Source organism: Elgaria multicarinata, chromosome 7, assembly GCF_023053635.1.
Source record: "Elgaria multicarinata webbii isolate HBS135686 ecotype San Diego chromosome 7, rElgMul1.1.pri, whole genome shotgun sequence".
NCBI lineage: Eukaryota > Metazoa > Chordata > Lepidosauria > Squamata > Anguidae > Elgaria > Elgaria multicarinata.
In genome coordinates this window covers 55,536,502-55,555,973 of record NC_086177.1, presented here as the reverse complement: position 1 = coordinate 55,555,973, position 19,472 = coordinate 55,536,502, and the positions used below count along the sequence as shown (strand labels likewise).

The 19,472-nt window shown below is 39.2% G+C and overlaps 1 protein-coding gene across 1 annotated transcript; it reads left to right on the top strand.

Annotated features, from left to right (window-relative positions):
* Positions 1-662: 662 nt before the first annotated feature.
* Positions 663-19,399, top strand: NDC80 (NDC80 kinetochore complex component). The gene is made up of 16 exons (XM_063129818.1): positions 663-774; positions 1,408-1,488; positions 2,285-2,411; positions 2,888-3,060; positions 5,396-5,498; positions 6,522-6,608; positions 8,423-8,516; positions 12,092-12,198; positions 12,325-12,469; positions 12,904-13,109; positions 13,711-13,863; positions 14,543-14,632; positions 15,773-15,865; positions 16,576-16,706; positions 17,482-17,584; positions 19,142-19,399. The coding sequence occupies exons 1-16, from the start codon at positions 674-676 to the stop codon at positions 19,283-19,285; spliced, it is 1,938 nt and encodes a 645-aa protein (XP_062985888.1). The 5' UTR covers positions 663-673; the 3' UTR covers positions 19,286-19,399.
* The last annotated feature ends 73 nt before the right edge of the window (positions 19,400-19,472 follow it).

Genomic DNA, 19,472 nt, shown 5'->3' with positions numbered 1-19,472 from the left:
GACAGTTCAGTCGGCCTTATTCCCAGGTAAGTGCATATAGGGCTGCAGCCGCAAGAACCCAAAGCATTCCCCGACTCGCTGTCGGGTTAAAACAGTGGTTGCTTTAAATCCACATTTAGTAGCTGCCCCTCTGGCTAGGGACACTAGCTGGTAGGGGACGGGTGGAGTAGGGGACTTATACGATCCAGATCAGGTTCCCTGTTTTACTCTGTACAGCACCATGTACATTGATGGTGCTATATAAATAAATAATAATACTCTAGAGTTTCGTTTTAAAAAAACAATATAGCTGCTAGATATGGATTTAACTACTGTCTGTTTGGACACTGGTGAGGAACCCGGGCAGTGCTCCTCTCACAAGGTTTCCCTGGAGTTCTGTCAAATCGAGGCTGAGGCTCAACGCCCACTGCTGCTGTCTCGTCTTTCTCATACTTTCTCCTCCCCTTTTACTAGACTTTTTCTTAGGCTAGTTTTCCTGTCAAGGAAGGAAGCAAGGGTGTCTGTTAGGCCCCTCACTAGTCGCAGAGGAGAAGGCGCCATGGTGGGCTTGCTTAGTTCTTATCCTCCCTTCCCCCCACCCCCTTCTACAGCTCACAGGTCAGTATTCTTGCTCTTTTAGTGGGCTTGCCTCAAGGCCATTGTCTCCACTTGCATTGCAGTTCACCAGAGAACGATGAGGCGCAGTTCAAGTACCAGTCGCATCAGTTGCCGGCAGTCCATCCAGCCTCTCAGGGTTCATGACACAAACAAGGCTGGACTCCATACACCCCAGACGTAAGATATATAACTTCTGTTGTGACGGGGCTTCATACTGTTTCCAAAGCACACAATTTGGAAATGGGAGTGCTGTTTGGTGTTTATTTTGATTCAATTCCTAAAGATGCTATATATATTTCATATCAAGTCTTGGGTACATAAAAATTAAGTTTACTTCTTGAAATAAGAGCATATAGAAATTGAAGTGTGATTTAGTTTCTCATTTTGTACTTAATGTATGTAATGTGTATGTAATGAAAGAGTAGATCACACTACTAGACAATCTCTTAAAGGAAAAAGAATAATTATGCATACACATAAACATTAACATCTTCCATAGCTTGATAGCAGTAACAGATGATTTATTAAATGGAACGTAAAGACACCTTGACCTAAATCTAACATAGTGTTATTGGAAGAAAGAGCTGTGCTTGCGAAGCTCCACTGTCTTAACCCACTGCACAAGGGAACTAAGATCTGCAAGTAGCTATGCAACCATTTGCTCAAATAGAACTTTCATTGGATTCTCCCCTTGTGAACTTGGTTTCTGCTAGCACAACATCATTTGTGCTACAGAATGACATTTGATACAACTCAATGTTCTTTGTGACTTGTAAAAATCAATATTTTCTTCTTTTCAAGGCAAGACAGGAGGACAACTGGGGGAAAGCAGAGTGTGGGGAAGTACGCACCAGGGACATCGGAAAGGAAAACCAGCTATTTTGGGAAAAGGTAAAGAAGCACAAGGCAGAATCCAACAGGGCACATACACCCTCACCAATACCTTTCCGAAAATGATGGATCCCGCTAATTTCATTGTGCAAGCAGGACCCACCATTTACACAAGGGAGATTTAGCCTTTCCTAGTCGAAGCCCCAAAATGAGTGAAAAGACTCATTTCTGGAAGGAGGCAGGTTGGCAGAGAAACAAATGTTGCCGTTCATTCAAGTTGCCCCCAAAATGCTAAACTGCCATTGCACAAATAGCGGGGGGCACTTGTGCAACGGAATTGGTGGGAGTGTAAGTGTCCATTGGATTGTGCCCACAGTGACAGCAATGTTTGAAAGTTGCTTTCAGTTGGCAGAATTTGGTCAGGAGAAAATGGGCATGTGGCTATTTAAGCAAGATAACTATCTAGAAGGCTGGAGCAGTGTAACTCTAGATTGCTGTTTCCAGCATCTAGGAGAGCTCTGTGTTGTTTATTTTTCAAACCAGGGAAGAGAGCTTCGGCTATTGGGCAGTATAGAAATGCAATAAATAAAAAATAAGAGCAGTATAGCACTTTTCATTGGGCTGGAAAGAGCAAATGCTCTCACAGCTCTGAAGTATTAGGAAAGTCCCACACCATGCTTTTATTACCCAGATGGAATACTGTGATGTGACAGGTCTGACAGACATTCTTTTTGCTCATATTTGTAAATCTGACTTAATGTGTTTTTCCTATGTCCAAGTAATATTGTTTCTATAATGAAGCACTTAAGAATTCTGCAGCTAATCTGAGATTGTCATTTTTCCGCCTTAATTCTAGAACCAGTGGCCCTGGAAGCTTACGAAACAGCCAGTATGGTGCATTTGGAAGTATGGAGAAGATCAAAGAACCTAGGCCACTTCATGACAAAGCATTTATTCAGCAATGTATCCGTCAACTCTGTGATGTATGCAAAGTTTGTAAACTACTTGCATTTGGACTGGCGCTGCAATGTTTGCTTAATTTTACTTGGTTAGATTGATTAAAAACCTTGTGCTTCCTGATACGTCCTTTTAAGATTAAAAGGTGAGGGAAAGCCCTAAATAAATAAGTCTGCAGCAGACTTTTACAAAGGTGTTAATTATCTTAATATATATTTGTTTGAAAACCACAGGTGCTAGGCACTATTCCTGTTTGTCACGCAAGTAGGAATGTCTGTTCTTAGATGGTAGTCTCTGTGACTTGTTCATCATCTAAAAAGAGAGTATGTTCTTACTCATGCAAATATATGTGAACTTATTCAGTTAAATTTCTATGATTAATCAACTAAGATTTATTTAACTGGATGATGGTGCTCATTTGGATCATATATGGTTACATAATGCTCTGTAAATTGACATGTAATCCATCATACTTGATAGAAATACATCTCTCTTTTCTCAGTTTCTTATAATGCATGGATATGGTCCTACTGTCTCTGTGAAGTCACTCCAGACTCCATCTGTCAAGGACTTCGTGAAAATCTTCTCTTTTATTTATGAACTCTTTTGCCCATCTTATGAGCTTCCCAGTTCTAAATTTGAAGAAGAGATCCCAAGAATTTTTAAAGGGCTTGGGTAAGTAACAGGACAATATGCCTTTTTTCAGTTAAAAAAAAAGAAATGCTATGTGGCTTAGAATACTTTTTGGAAGAATCATTTCAAGAACTCAGAGTACATTTTAGACATTGTAAACAATATTTGTTGTAAACAACATTGTTGTAAACAAAATTGTAAACAATATTTAGACATTGTAAACAACAATTGAGCTAGCTCCTAAATAAGGGATATTTTCTCCTTAATCACAGTATTCAATTTTTTTTCTAACTTTCACAGTTTTTAGGATATACAGGCAAATACAAAGACTCTGAATATATCATAATACCTATTCCCAAAAGTGCTCTTATATTTCGGACTGATTAATCTCAAATGATTATTGCTATACTCCACTGGCTCATTACTCCTAAACTACTAACAGTTCAATTCTTTACATGCTCAGTGAGGCTTACTACCAGGTAAGTAGAATAGGAATGTAGCCTTCCTCATCTTGGCATTGTCACTCCATAGATATTCATCACAAATTCTGAAAAATGTCCCTCCTTTACTGTTTATTTGTAGCAAGAAATGGTTAAAGTGTAATTATGCAATCTTGAATATATACTCTTTGGGGTGAGGAAAGCAGGCCAGCCCTACCATGAGGCAGAGTGAATCCCTTGCCTCAGGCAGCAGATGACAAGGAGGATGCCTTCCAGCAGCTGTGGGGTGCCCAGCCTAGCTGGGTTTCCCTAATTAGACTGAAGAATGGTGTACTTCAATCCCAGAGAAAGAGAAACCCGACTGAGTTCCATTTGCTGCCATCTTCTATCCCCATTGCTCCACTGAGATACTACTCCATGCAGCTGCAAGTCTGCATGTGGGAGAAGGGCGGGGATCAGGAGAGGAGTCATTCCTCCCATCCTCTTTCACAGAATGTGAGAAAGAGCACACGATGCAGGGCCACCACCACATCATGTAAAAAGATAGTTAGGTTTGTTAGGGTCAGATGGATAATTAAGAGGTAAGACTAAAATCTAGGCTTCAGAGGCAGAGAAACCTCCAGCCCACAGGGCCTTTCAGTCTGGTGCATAGCCTCCCAGCCCTATCTCTTCCATTGGCCTCACAGTTCTCTATGGCTTTCTTCAGCACTCAGTCTGCCCAACTACATCTCTGCCTTGTTGCTATTTTCATTTTTTCATTTTGGCTTTTTCCCTGAGCTGCCTTCCCTTTTCTCCAAATCTTCATTTCTTTCCAACTCAACATGTTTCTATGTATATCGAGGGTTTCTTGCTTCTACCCTATCCCATTTCTCCCCAATCCTTTTTTCTCTCCATTATATCTGCTTCTGGTATTTTCTTTTTTATTATTATTATTTTGCTGCCCTCTCTTCCATTCCCCAACTCTCCCTTTCCTTGTGCATCTGTGATTTTTTTCCTTCTGTTTACCCCTTCTATTTATCTGTGTGACTGGGATGGTGGATTATTTTGCTGTATCCTCTTCTCTTCAACACTATTTATCTGGGCATCTACTATTTCTGTTTATTCCCCTTTCTCTTCTCCCCAACTCTCTGCATCTGGGATTCCCCCCCCCCCCGCATCTCCCCTTCTCTCCAATTCTCCAGTTATCTATATACCTGAGATTCTAATTTATTTATTTTTGTCCTCTCCCCCAACCCTCCTGTTTTCTGCACTTGGGATGTTTTCCTGCTGTTCTCCCATCCCATTTATCTGTGCCTTCTATTCTACTCTTCTCTACAGCTCTCCATTTATTTCTGTGTTTTTTATTTATATTTACTGCCCCCTTCCCTTATCTCCAACTCTCCTTTTCTCTAAATTTGATTTCTACATGCATCTGAGATGTTTATTGTTTGCTTTTCTCTCCATCTCTCAACGTTTTGTTCCTCTGAATCTGGGTTTTGGTTTAGCTGCTCCAACAACCCCTGCTCTGTGCATCTGGGCTCCCACCCTCCCTTCCCCCAAATGGGCATGTCTCTCCTTCTTCCTTGAAGTCTGGCACAAATCAATTCTTTATCTCTCCAGTTTGACAAACTTGAAATACTTATTTGATTATTAATGTGTCTTTGCTGCCAGAGAGAAGTGCCTGTGGGATTTTCTGTCTCGCCTGCCAGAACAAGTTGGCCAGCTTTGGGTACTATGCACCTTAACTGTGGGTAGGGGAACCATTTGCTATTTCGCTTCAGGTAGAAAATGCCTTGAGCCAGCCCTGGGGAGAAATGTTTTGATTTATACTTAAAAATAAATGTGCATTTTCTCTTCGTATCTGTCTATACTTGCTTACTTGAGTCTTAAATTGTGCGTATACTTTGTAATGTTAAAAAATTAAGGTATCTTACCATAACTTTGTATTGTTCTTATAGATATCCTTTTGCATTGTCAAAAAGCTCTATGTACACTGTGGGAGCACCACACACATGGCCTCAGGTTGTAGCAGCATTGGTCTGGCTGGTAGATTGCTTCAAGGTATCAAAACTGCCAGAATATCTCATTATTTTTGTAATTGTTTGCAAATATATAGCACAAGACCCATTTATGGAAATCTTCGCTGAACACTTTATATCTGTTAGCTAAACTAATTTTAAATGTTTTAATTAGTTGTATGTATTTTATGATGTTTTTATTTGTGTTGTACCCTGCCTTGATCCAGAGGGAGAGGTGGGTAACAAATAAAATTATTATTATTATTATTATTATTATTATTATTATTATTATTATTATTATTACAATACATATATCTTTTTGGACTCAGTTGTTCAAAATATAGTGGCCAAATTATTGCAACTTAAACATCTAGAACTACTTTGTCTTTTGAGGATGTTAGAAAAGCTTAGAACAAGCAGTCTTATCTGTATAATATTACAACTTTATAAGAAAAGCCATGCTTGGTCAGACTTAGTCCAGCATTGTGTTCACACAGTGGCCAACCTGCTACTTGTGGAAGACCCACAAGTAGGGCTTGAATGTGATAACACCCTTCTGCTCAGATTCCCTGGTGATTGAAATACTGCATCTGATATTGGAAGTAGCATATAGCAGTCAGAACTAGTGGCCATTGTCCTCCATGCATTTGCCAAATCCCCTTTTAAAGCCATCCAAATTGGTGGCTGTGACTACCTCTTGTGGTATGGAATTTCCTAGTTTAACTGTGCACTTTTTTTGCAGCTTCTAATTTGGTAAATATGTTAACAAATTTGTGTAGCTTCACTGGGCCTTTTCAGACTACACACTAAGCCATGGTTAGGAATGATTCACACAACACACTAAGCCATAACGTTTAGTTCCAAATGCTTAAACACCATGGCTTAGCGTGTTATCTGAACAGTCATTGTTATTAAGAGAACCTTCTTAAAGCAAGTTACTTCTTACGTTCATTCTTGAAGTGTACTGGTCTAGAATAGGAACTAGCTATCATCTTTATACAGCTACATTCTATGGGATATTACTAATTTATACACAGTAATATATTATCTTCTGTGTTGTATTCAGTTGTTTTATTCTATGAAAGAAAATCCACCGTCATTTGATGAAGGACAGACCTTGGGAGAGAATGACGATGGAATTGTACATAACAAGGTATCGTAACAACATCTCACAAAATTATAGAGTATACTCTTTTGTAAGCTAGTACAAAAAAGCCATGCTTTAGATTTTTTAAATCCTTTTTTTTATTATTTAACTCTAACTTTCTAGTGAATTCCAGAGAATTGAATGTAAACTAACTTAAATGATATCATGGACTGTTATCAGCATATATCTGCAAGCTTTAGCTAGTGTCACATGCAAATTCAAGGCTTGCACATTGCGTTTTCAGGAATAAATACATTTACCATTTCTCCAAAACCTTCTGCTTACCAGATACAACAAAATTCCCATCATATTCCCCGACTTCAACTGTTGTGCCATCCCTAAAGGTTATTTCCTCATTGTCACAAGTTATTTCCACAGGAAGAGCTCTGCTACCTGCTGATTACCATCTAGACTAGAGGGTGTCTCACTCTGTTCCTACCAACAGCAGGGACTGAGAACTTGTCCTGACTCCCTTTAAAACAAATTTAAAGTCCTTATTCCATTGCTGCTGCTAATTAGCAAGGCCACTTTGTGCTTGCTGGTAATGGAATTCATTGTTACTGTTTAGAATATTTTTTTAATAGGCATAGGAATGTATTTTTGTTTTTTGTTCCAAATAGCCATTTTTAGTTGGTAGGTTTTATTCTAGGGTGAGGAAACTTTTTTTCTTTCAATGGCTGCATTGTATTCTGTGAGGGGCTGCATGCCGGCAGTGGGAGGAGCTAAAGTGAGCATACCACACCTTTTTTCTCCTTCTGCCCTTCCTTTTTCTTCACTCCCTTTTCTTTCCTGTCCATGAAAGGCAGATCACTCTTGCCAGAGCTGATTGCTTTTGTAATCTGAAGCCTGCAAGTTGCCCACTCATGTTTTAGTCTATTGTTTAAGATACCAGACTTCTTATTAGGTAGTGTTTGTTATAGGAGTACCTCAAGGTTATGGCATGCAAGCCTTCCTTTGTAACCCTAGTGCAAGAAACGTATTTGAAAAGGGAAGGTGAAATTAAGAGCTAAAAGAAACGGAAGAAGCTCGAGCAAATTCTAGGCATTTTTAAACAATATTATCTACAATGAATGCCACAGACCTCCCCACCTCTACTGCAAAGAGTTTAAATTTTTCAAGTCTCAAAATTGTTCTGTAAGTCTTATTCAAGGCAATTAAATGAGCCCTCCATGCTAGTAGCCAGCTTTTGCCAGTATAGCATCCGTGTAGCATGGTCAGGGTTTACAACTCCACCAGTATCCATGGCAATTGAGGAGCTGCATACTGAAGCTTTCCCTGAATCAGCCAGGCATGGAAGGAATAGCTGCATGGTGTTAGAGAGTCTGTGCCAGAACATTGCCCATACCTTACCACAGAAGTCATTACTCCAAGGACACAATAAGGATGCCTTACCACCCATTGGTGTGAGAGCTCAGCAGCTGAGATGTTCTAAGGATTTCACAGTAACTGAGAAGTACTAGTGCAAACCCTTTTTGCCCACTCCATACACTGGCATAATGTTCCAGTGGTGTAGACTCTAGCACTGGTGTATTTGATGTAGATTGTTCCAGCCTGTGTAGCTGGAGTGTAGGATTATGTTGTTAGTATCCCTCAAAATACAAAAGCAAGTTTTAAGATTTTGTATTGCATAAAATTCCATTTCAGCTCTGGTCAAAACTCAGCTGATTCTACCAAATCCTGAGAGAAAGCATGGTCTCCAACTTTAGTCTCTTAAAAGTATAACTTTGTTATTTTGCAAACTTAAGTTGTAATAGAATGCTAGTTAGCTTATACACCTTCAAAAATAATCCTTAGAGTGACTAGTATCATTTTGCCCACAGCTCTTTTTAGACTATACTGCAAAGTGTTATGACCATTTTATGAGGGGAGGAGACACGTTTGAAGAATTTGATGCTGAAATACACTCCAAATTAAGTAAGTGGTTTTCATTTTAAAACCTAGTAGAATTAATGGGTTTTCATTGTTAATCTTGTAGTTCCTTTACCACTTACTTTTCTGTAGCTTCTTCAATAGATTTTTTCTTGTTACACCATAGTAAGTTTGTTGAAGCATGCTTCTTCAGTTGAATTAAAGTAATGGTAGTATGTCTCAAAATCTACACACTTTACCTAGCTCTCTTTTCTTGGTTTCTATCAATCGATACTTAGATTTGGTTTCTATTATTATTATTATTATTATTATTATTATTATTATTATTATTATTTGTATCCAGCCTTTTGCCCAATGCTGGGCCTCAAGGCGGCCTTACAAAGTTTAAAACATACATGGGGGGGGGGGGGGACAAAACCATAAACATTTAAAATACACAACAAAATTATAAGACATTAACATAGATGGAGGGCCAGATTATTCTCCAAAGACCTGCTGGAACAAAAAAGTTTTAGCCTGCTTCCGAAAACCCATCAAGAAGGGAGTCAGCCTAGCTTCCCCGGGAAGAGAGTTCCAGAGCACCGGAGCAGCCACCGAGAAGGCCCTCTCCCATGTTCCCCCCAAGCGCACCTGTGAAGATGGTGGGACTGAAAGAAGGGCTTCTCCAGAAGATCTTAAAGCACGGGCAGGCTCATAAGGGAGAATACGTTCTTTCAAATAACCTGGACCCAAGCCATATAGGGCTTTATAGGTCATAACCAGAACTTTGAATTGTGCCCGGAAACAGACTGGAAGCCAGTGGAGCTGTTTTAACAGGGGAGTTGTGTGCTCCCTGTAACCAGCCCCGGTCAACAATCTGGCTGCAGCTCTTTGAAGCAGCTAGAGTTTCTGAACACTCTTCAAAGGCAGCCCCACGTAGAGTGTGTTACAGTAATCCAATCGGGATGTAACTAAGGCATGTGTCACCGTGGCCAGGTCCGACATCTCTAGGAACGGGTGCAGCTAGCGCACTAGCTTTAACTGTGCAAATGCACTCCTGGCCGCCGCCGAAACCTGGGCATCCAGGCTCAGAGCTGAATCCAAGCTGCGGACCTGTGTCTTCAGGAGGAGTGTAACCCCATCCAACACAAGCTGAATCCTTTCAACTGACCAGGAGCACTTCTGTCTTATCTGGATAAAGCTTCAATTTGTTCGCCCTCATCCAATCCATTACTGCCAACAAACACCAGTTTAGCACAGAAATTGCTTCCTTGGAATTGGGTAGAAAGGAGTAGTAGAGTTGGGTGTCATCAGCGTACTGGTGGAACCACACCCACAACTCCGGATAACCTCTCCCAATGGTTTCATGTATATGTTAAATAGCATGGGGGACAAAACAGAGCCCTGAGGGACTCCACAGGCCAATGGCCAAGGAGTCGAACAGGAGTCCCCGAGTACCACCTTCTGGGTCCGTCCATCCAGGAAGGAATGGACCCACTGTAAAACAGTGCCTCCAAGACCCATCCCAGCAAGGTGGTCCAGAAGGACACCATGGTTGATGGTATCGAACGCCGCTGAGAGGCCCAGCAGAACCAGCAGAGACACACTTCCCCTGTCCAGTTCCCAGTGAAGATCATCCACCAAGGTGACCAAAGCTGTTTCTGTCCCATAACCAGGCCTGAAGCCAGATTGAAATGGATCTAGAAAATCCGTCTCTTCCAGGAATCCCTGGAGTTGGGAGGCCACCACACACTCCAATACCTTGCCCAAAAATGGGATGTTGGAGACTGGCCGGTAGTTATCCAATACAGTGGGGGCCAAGGAGGGCTTTTTCAGTGTGGGTCTTTCTAGAGGTCATATAGACAAAAACAATAACTTGTGAATATTCAACTATCTCATTAGTGCTACCTATTATTACATCTAGGGTATCTTTAACAAACAGTATCTTTAGCTAAAGTAAATGTTAGCGGATTTTTAGTTCTATAGTTATAAGTGTTGTGAACATGTGCGTCTTGATATGCTTTATTTGATTGTTTTTTTGTTTTGTAAACCACTTTGAGATATTTTATATGGTAAGTAGTCTTTAAACTGATGGAATTATATATATTGTGTTTGAAAACTCCAGTTTCAGTGTTCTGTAAGCCTTTCTAAGTCTTGGTTTAGCTTTTAAATCAAATGTGGGGCAACTTGGTCAAGACATTACAGGCCTTTAATATTAAATATGATTAAGGGGCAATGGGTTATAAATCCAGGTCCATGCTACTGCATCGACTATATGTGCAGAAAATGTGGATCAGAATAAGTGATGCTTGATTAAATTATATTTTTGATATTCTCTAAAGGTGGTAGTGTAAGGACACGATTCTATGTCTCTTTAGACAGAAAAAAAGTATTCTCTAGCCAGACATGAGTGGCCATAGGATATTTCAGATTCCTGGATCCAAGGTCAGAGACAGCACTTCGACCTCAGACCTAGGAGCCCAGACTCCCCACCCCCTTGCTGCTAGTGCGAAAAGAACCGCGCCATCAGCCTCCCCAAGGACAGAAAGGGGGTGTTCCCATGGGTGGAGAGGGGACTTGGGAAGTGGGACTATGAATTTTTCCCAGCCCCGCCCTCCCCAACTCCTCAGCTAGATGAGCAAAAACACCCGTCTAGCTAAAATACAGAGCAGAGGGAGCACAGAGGCAAAGATTGCCTCCACTGCTTCTCCTGCTTTGCATTGGATGGCTTAAGCCTCCGAGCTCGAGGGCTTCTGGCCATCCCCATAGGATCACTCAAATGGCTTCAGTCAATTATTGAGTGCAGCAGTATGTTCTAGCAGCAAAGAAATATGTGACAAAATAGTGTAAGTTTGTCACTTGACTTGACTTACTCTCACATACTTGCTGCCTTTTCTAACTTTCCTTGAAATCTGGCCTAACCTCTTCTTGCTGTTTCCGTACATGTTATCTGCTTAGTTTTCCTTATGCCTGGTAGCACAAGGTCTCTTTCCACTGATTAGAAATTTTATTCTAGTCGTATCATTAAGAAACACTTTGACCTTAATGAACCAAAAATAATCTCAGAACATGGTCTGAAGGCATGTGATGCTGCCACCTTTCTAGAGCTAAACAAGTTTAAGTCTGTACTGGTTTTAATGTTTGAATTAGTTTTATGTATTTTATGTTGTTTTTAATTGTGTTGTACCCCGCCTCGATCCAGAGGGAGAGGCGGGTAACAAATAAATAAATATATTATTATTATTATTATTATTATTATTATTATTATTATTATTAATGCCTGGTTGGGAGACCGCCTGGGAAACCCCATGTAACCATCTTTGCGTCTATGATGGAAGAAAGGTAGGGTATAAACTTTCTGTATAAATAAATGAAAACTATCAGTGTTGTCAGTTTAAATTTGACTTTTAAACACCCTTAATTTTTATTTCATTTAAAGCAGCTACAAATTGCCCAAGATAAAATATAAGGTAATTGTTTTGCAGTTAAATAACGTTATGTTAAATGTATGGTGGATTTATGACAGTAGCTTCCATGGGGTGGCTTGTAAACTTGCTTCCTAACATTTATTCCTCTGAGCCTCTTTATTCAGTATAACTAATGTGTTGAATGACTAGAATCTTGTTTTGGTTCTCTTTCAGAGAGTCTTTTTAATGCACATGCAAATCGTGTAGAGGCACTAGAAGAGGAAGAGAAAAGGCTGAATGAAGAGATTGCAAGACGTGAGAAGGAGAGAGAAAGTGAACCAGTTAGTAAATGGCTGTAAATGGTTTTGGCAAGAAGATTGCTCCTGCATCTGTAGTTTTTTTAAATTTGATTTTATTACAAAATGTTAACTAAATGGACATCTCCCTCCTTTTTTTCTATGAAAAAGGACCGTTTAGTGACTCTACGGAAACTGAAATCATCTTTGCAGGCAGATGTTAAGAAATATGAAGTGTATGTGGCCAACCTTGAATCACACTCAAACAGTATCAGTCAAAAAACAAAGAGCATTACTGAGGAGCATGAGGCTGCTGGTGAGGACAACGTTCTCTGTCAACCAAGAATTTTCTAAAAGAAAACAGTTACTATGCACTGTAAAAAAATAAATTTAAAAAAAGTTTCCAAAGAAGGGATTTGCATAGAAATAGAAAAGCTGTTTATAAACTTGGGGGTGGGTAGACATAGGCAAGTTAGTCGTATGATTATTTAGAACTAAAATCAAATGGTATTTTGCTCTTTACAGTTCATAAAATATTTATGGCTCCAAACTATATGGCCAAAGTCTTGTCTACTATATAAGTATTTATGAACTTGTTATGTAAGGCCTAAAACAAACTGTGTATATATGTGTGAGATAATTTCAATATTAGCTATATTTTCTCCTCAATACTTTTCGCCGCAGTACTGTTTCTAACATTCAGTTTTTCATTCTGTCTTCCTATGTGTTATACGTTCCTCTTAAAATTAGCCATGGAAATTGAAGCATTGAAACAGGAGAACACTCATCTGAAACTCATCTGTGATAATCAGAAATACTCCACTGCAGATATTGAGAGACTAAATTGTGAAATAGAGGAGTTGCAGCAGACAGCCAATAAGCTAACCAAGGAACTAGAGGCAGAGCAACATCAATTGTGGAATGAGGAATTAAAATATGCTAGAGGAAAGGAGGCGGTATGTGAATCTAAAACTAAAGTTTTGAAATGAAAGACTGTTTCCACCTCAAAAACATTTAACTTTCTGTTGCAGCTATTTTATTCTTCATAAAATTAAATGAGGTTAATTTTGGTTGCAGAACAGTGTTTGGTTGCTCATGAGGACCTTTTTGTTGCATATTCTAAGGTTCTTCAAGCAGCCAAAGACATGATACATATAATTACAAATTGTATTTACTACTTGTGTTTCGCAAGGGTAACAGACGCTGAACAGGTTATTTTCCTTTTGCCAGGCTTCAGTGATGCATATTTTTGTTTTTTGGTTGCTGTAGCTAAAGCACCTCTATAGGCTATGATTTGGGTAACTGTTAAATTATTACTGAAGTACTGAACCACACACCCTAAAAGATAATATAGAAAGTGTTTCTATGTCCAAGTATGAAACCTACATTTGAGGGATGGGGGGAAGCCCACTAAACTTGCATGCCGATACTCTGAAAACATGAATGACTATGAAGCCATTATAGATTTTCTTTCAGTCTAATTGTATGATTTTATTAGCTGCAAGGTTTTAAAGCTATGCCTCTTTATGCTTTGTCTTCTCCTTTTCTCCTTAACAGATTGAAGCCAAATTGGCAGACTACCATAAACTGGCTCGGAAGCTGAAACTAATTCCTAAAAGTTCAGAGAATTCTGGTGGCCATGATTTTGAAATTAAATTTAATCCCGATGCAGGGCCAAATTGTCTGGCCAAATACAGAACTCAGATTTGTGTAGGTGTATGTTTACATTTCACTCTAGATATTCCATTTTTAAAAGAGCGTTGAAGAATTTCAGTTACATGTTTTAAAATATTTAAATGTACGAGGGATTTTAACATTGCTTAAAGATTAAGTTTAGGCACAACTCGTCACAATGCCTGTCGGCCCTATGCACAAGAATAGGCTTAAGCGATCTAGATCTATTGGAATATGGTAGCTATGACTACATCTTGCCTTTGAATACCTGCTGCTGGGAACAGCAGTGAGAGAGGGTTATCCCCTCATGTTCTGTTTGTGGGTTTCCCTGAGGTATCTCGCTGGCTTCTATGAGAAATAGGGTGTAGAACAAGATAGGTCTTAGGTCTCAATCTGCATTGCTCTTCTTATGTTTGCTTTTGTGTGTGTGTTTTTGACCTGTTATGATATAACAAGTAGTAGACTAACAAAGTAGTCTCAAGTGCTTTAAACAGGTCTCCCCAGGATATTGCTTGCTGTAATGATGCTCAAGATCATTAGTGATTTGGGTCCTATGAGAGATCCTCTCTCAGTTTATGGAAAAGTCTTTTTCACTTAGTCTGAACTCTCCATTTAAAATGTTTCATTTCTTAAAACTATAAAACCACAGTAACAGTGCCTCTGAATACACAAACTCTTTTTTTGTGTGTGTGTGATATATGTATAATCTTTGCAGGCTCCCCTTAAGCATCTTATAAACCAGACTGAAGAGGAAATTACTAATGCTACAAAGAGAAAAATTGCTTTAGAAGATGCCTTAGAACAGGTGAGTGTCTAAATACCTCAGCCCTACTGCACAATGAACTCTAATACAAAGCATATACATACCTGTGTTTCTTTTTCCTGTCCTAGAGATGTCAAATTTCTGGAAATTTTGAAGCCATGGAAAAAAACCGGTTTTCTTCAGGGGGAAATGGAAATTTTCAGAAAAATTGAAATAATGCAATATTAGCACTTTTTACAGATTGAAAGTCACTTTGTTACTTTAGGAACATAAAATGTAATTATGTCCATGTTGGTTTGGCATAAAATTATTATGTTTGGTATATTAAAAGTAGTGTATTCAAACAATTATTACAAATTTAATTTACTTTTTTTACTTTTTTTTGGTAACAAATGGAGCTACAAGCTCCTGAACTGTAAGGAACCTCTTTGGTTCTGCCAGTTTATGAGGAGCAGGCAAAAAACAATTTTAAAAAACAACTGAAGAAACTAGCAACATTAGTAACAAAGAAAATTATTTATGTCTCCGCTAGTCCTCCAGTGTCAAGACGTAAAGCCCCCATTCCCATAAAAGGAACTGAGAAAAATGGGGGGAGGGGGCAAGATTCAATGAATATGCATGAAATTTAATCAGACTCATTTTCTGACCTATAGCTATCAGTATTAGTTTCAGTCTCTGCTTCCATGGAAGTGCCCCCTAGAGGAAGAAATGCATCTTCCTCTTGCATTTGAGAGATGTAGTCTCAGTTTGCAACCTAGGACTTGCTTGTCCTTGGTGCACAGACATTGCAATAATCTGATACTGTATAGTTTTTAGAAATTTGGAGAAGAAAATATCTGAACACCTTGTCTTAAACATTTTTTTCATCATGTTAAAATAAAACATCTCGTAATCCTTTTTTTTTTTTTTCAATTTTTCCAATTTTGGGGGGGGGGGGGGAAACAAAAAAGCCTTCGAGGGGAAATGGAAAAAACCTGGGTTTTTCCCCAAATCTTTCCTGGCCTTCACATCTCTAGTCCTCCCTAATCGTATTTCTGTCCTCAAAACACATACTTATGTACAGGTTGCCATTTATTGCATTTCTATTCTGCCCAATAGCCAAAGAAAAAGGCTAAAGTTGGAGACACCAGCTACTTTGATCCCCTTTTCACTATTGTATTAATTAAATGCACATTCTTTAAGGTAAGCACAATGGAAGCTGAGCAGAACAGCAATGTGAAAATGCTAAGAGAAGAAGCCCAGAAATTTGAAGATTTGTGTCAGCATAAAATGAAGGTAAGTGAAATGTTTCTAATCTGGCTGGTTGATTGGGTGCACACTTTATAAATATATGTTTACATGTATTTGTAAATTAATATTTTTAAAGTAATTTTTAGGGGAAAGATGTTATCGAGAAGTGAGGAGTAACTGACTTCTCCAAGTGACAGGCTTTCCTGGATAGTACAAAATAAAACTGTATGTGAAGGACAAGTGTTTCCCTTTGTTTTTGTCTTTGAAAGATGCCATAGCCACTTTCAGACTCTGGATGCTTCTAGGCAAATGGCTCCTAATGCTATCGATCAAAATATATTGTGAAGCTTTCTTATCATTCCTTCCTTAATGGATTTTCTCTTGTAAGAAAAAAGATGGAAGAAAAGGTGGGAAAAGACAGGATGGTTGCAAATAGAAGACAACATCCAGTCCTCCAATAAAATTCTGTGTATGAGGCAGGGCAATTGCACAATAAAAGTCTTGTCTGGAAGCATCCACAATAGATACCACAAGCACCTTCATAGCTCCATTTATATAGAGCTTCAATGGGAGCTAATGTCATTTGCTGGTAATTATCTTAAAGCAAAATGTGTGTAACTAACAGCATGCCAGGATTTAAACAAGGCAACTACATAATCCAAGTTCCTCTTTTAATAGATAGGATCTGTGTACATGTTACAAACATGTAATTCCATTTACATATTATGAATTACTAATTCATACACCTCTCACAGGAAGTTGAGGAGGAAGAAGAGAAAGGTAACAAAGAGCTGGAATTGTTGGAGAAACATAAATCTTTGCTTTATGGTGGAGTCAATGAAGGTGTCAGTGAAGCTATGGAAGAGCTACATGAACTTCAGTGCCGGTAAGCTGAATAATATTTAGCCTTGGCTTTTGAGATTCTGCCTTATTCATCCTAGGCTTTTAAAACTATGTCTGTTGATTCTGTTGTTTGTATGTCTTGTAACTTCTCTCTTTTGCTTCATGTTCAACCAATTTAGAATGTTAGTTTCTAAAGTTGCAATCATAAACCATTTATTTGAATATGCTTCCATTTTCAAATCAGACTTATTTTCAAATAAATTTGTACGTAGCATCATCACTAAATATGGTACTTTAAAAGGTAGCTTACAGGACACAGAAACTGCCAAGGAAGCCACATGTTGCCCATCCATGGTTTACGGAGGTGATTTGAAGGGGTGTGAATGGCACAATAAAAGGGTTAAAGAAATCTTAATTAGATGGAGCAAATGTAATTAAACGTTAAGGTTAGAATATATTATGCTGGGAGTTATACAGACACTACTGAATAATCCTTGTCATTTATAAATATGAGGAAGCTTTTTCTGTGCAAGTGCTGCAGTATTTTCCTACCTCCACACATCACCTTTTAACAGAGAAATACCTGACCACACAAAACATGTTTTCTGGAGTAGCAAGGATTTAACTTTAGTTTTAAATGTGTGTTTTCTTAACAGTTCTTTCACTAGACATAGTGTATTAAAAATATGCTAAAGTTGTTCTTAACCTACAGACATTGTAAAGTAACAATTGAACAAATGTGCAAGAAACAGGGCCATTATCTAGCTCTAATATGCCTAAGACGTTGAAATTGTGGCAATGATGTGTTTACTTCCCAGATTCCAAGTGGTTATGCAGACAACATCAGAAGAGAGCCGGAAAGTGCATAAAAATGTACAACATCTTGCAGAACTCATAGCTACTCACCTTGAGTCTGTAGAGGTAACTCATGCTATACTAGCTTAAACTATCATTCTTGATTTTGAGAACTCAAAGCAACCTTGATCTGTGATTTTTTAAATGATTAATGTTTTATGAAAGGCCATGTGTAGTTTAAGACAGTGATGGGCAGAAAACAGATCTCCAGATGTCTTGTATTCTAATTCCCATCATTCCTGACTGTTGGCCATGCTGGCAGGGCCTTGCGTTCACAGATTTGTTGGTTCGGGGAAATAGAGGAAACAATGACGCAAAGACAGGCTTTGTGGAAATTGCCATAATCCTTATTTGCTACAGCTAATCATTGGGCAGCCCGACTGCTGCCCGATTCTTTGCCCCAGTCCAACTGCTAGGGCAACATGAAGGGTATAGCACCCACGACAGTGAGCATTAGTCATGTGGGCCCTTCCTACCTCCTGGGTGTGCAGCAGGCATGGTAGGCTGCAACCTTGTTGACAATTCCCAGGATCCAATGGTGCCCTTATGTGGGTGGCCAAGTCCACTGGTCCTGGGGCAGGTAGCCTCTACCGCTGGTGGCCATGATGTAGTGCTTCCAGGGGCAAGCCCCAAAACAAGCATAAATGTGACTTGTTCCTTCCAGAAACGAGCATTTCTGCTCATTTGGGGGCATGCCCCCAGAAGCGTTGCATCACAACAGCCAGCAGTAGGGACCCCACACACTCTGAGGACCAGCAGACCTCAGCAAAGGCACAATTGGATCCTGCTTCAGGGTCTCATAAGCCCTGCTCCCCAAAAATGGATCCAGTCTAATATTTCCAGTTCTCTGAACACAAGATTGTGACAAAGCTATTGAGCACGTGATGTCATAATCATATGTTGCTATGAGGAAGGCAAGGCTCTCACCACGGAGGGCCCAACAACCACACAGATGGCTAAGGTTTTTTTGCAGACTGCAACAGCACTGGTCAGTACCATGGGTAGGGTTCATTTATATGTTGGAGGAGCAGACCAGAGAGGTAATTCTCCCTCCCAGATTGGTAATGGGTAATCCTGCCCTACCACACAACTGTATGACACACTGTCAATTGCACTACAGAAGCAGGTACGGCTTTTTCCTCCCACACTGGATTGCAAATAGGCCACAGCTGAACGGGGGGGGGGGGGGGGGGGGCGGGGGGCAGGCTTTTTGAAAGTTCAGAAAGAAAACAAAATGGCTGTTTATTAAAACCATACTGTTTGTCTTCTAAAAACTCTTCAGAAATTTGAACCTGCTCTAGTTGTGTTTAGTTATCTAACTGGAAAAAATGTAGTGCAGATTATATCTTAATCTGATTTATGCTAATAGTAACTGGTGCAGCAAGTGATATGCATGAAAGATCATCTTACTTTCTGCATGTGGCTCTTGCATAGATCAAAGCAAATATTTTAGTAAGTAGATGACCCATGTTCTCAACAATGTTATCTTCCTTTCATACAATATTTTGTAAGTGCATCTTTTGTTTTATACAAATGTCAAATGTTTATAATATGCAGCTTTTGAAGGATAAACTGAAACCACGTTCTAGACTGTAATCTGACCTATTATAATTTTTGTTCTAGAAGTACCTGACTGAACAGAACACAAACTTCGATAGAGAATTTCATGAATTTATGTTGAAAGATCCATTGGCTAACTTGAGAGAAATCCTAAACGTTTACAAAAAGAAGACCAATGCTTTGCATGCCTCAGACAAACAAGAGTGAAAATGTTATCTGTATATTGATGTAAAGGCTTCTTATATGCTTAACTGTGCCTTTTTTCATAAACATATTGCTTTTTAGTATAATATGTGTATTTCATATATGGGAATTGTTTCAAAGTAGAATAAAGTATCTCCTTATAATTGTTAATTGATCCAGCAATAATAACTTCCTAATATCCCTCTCCGAC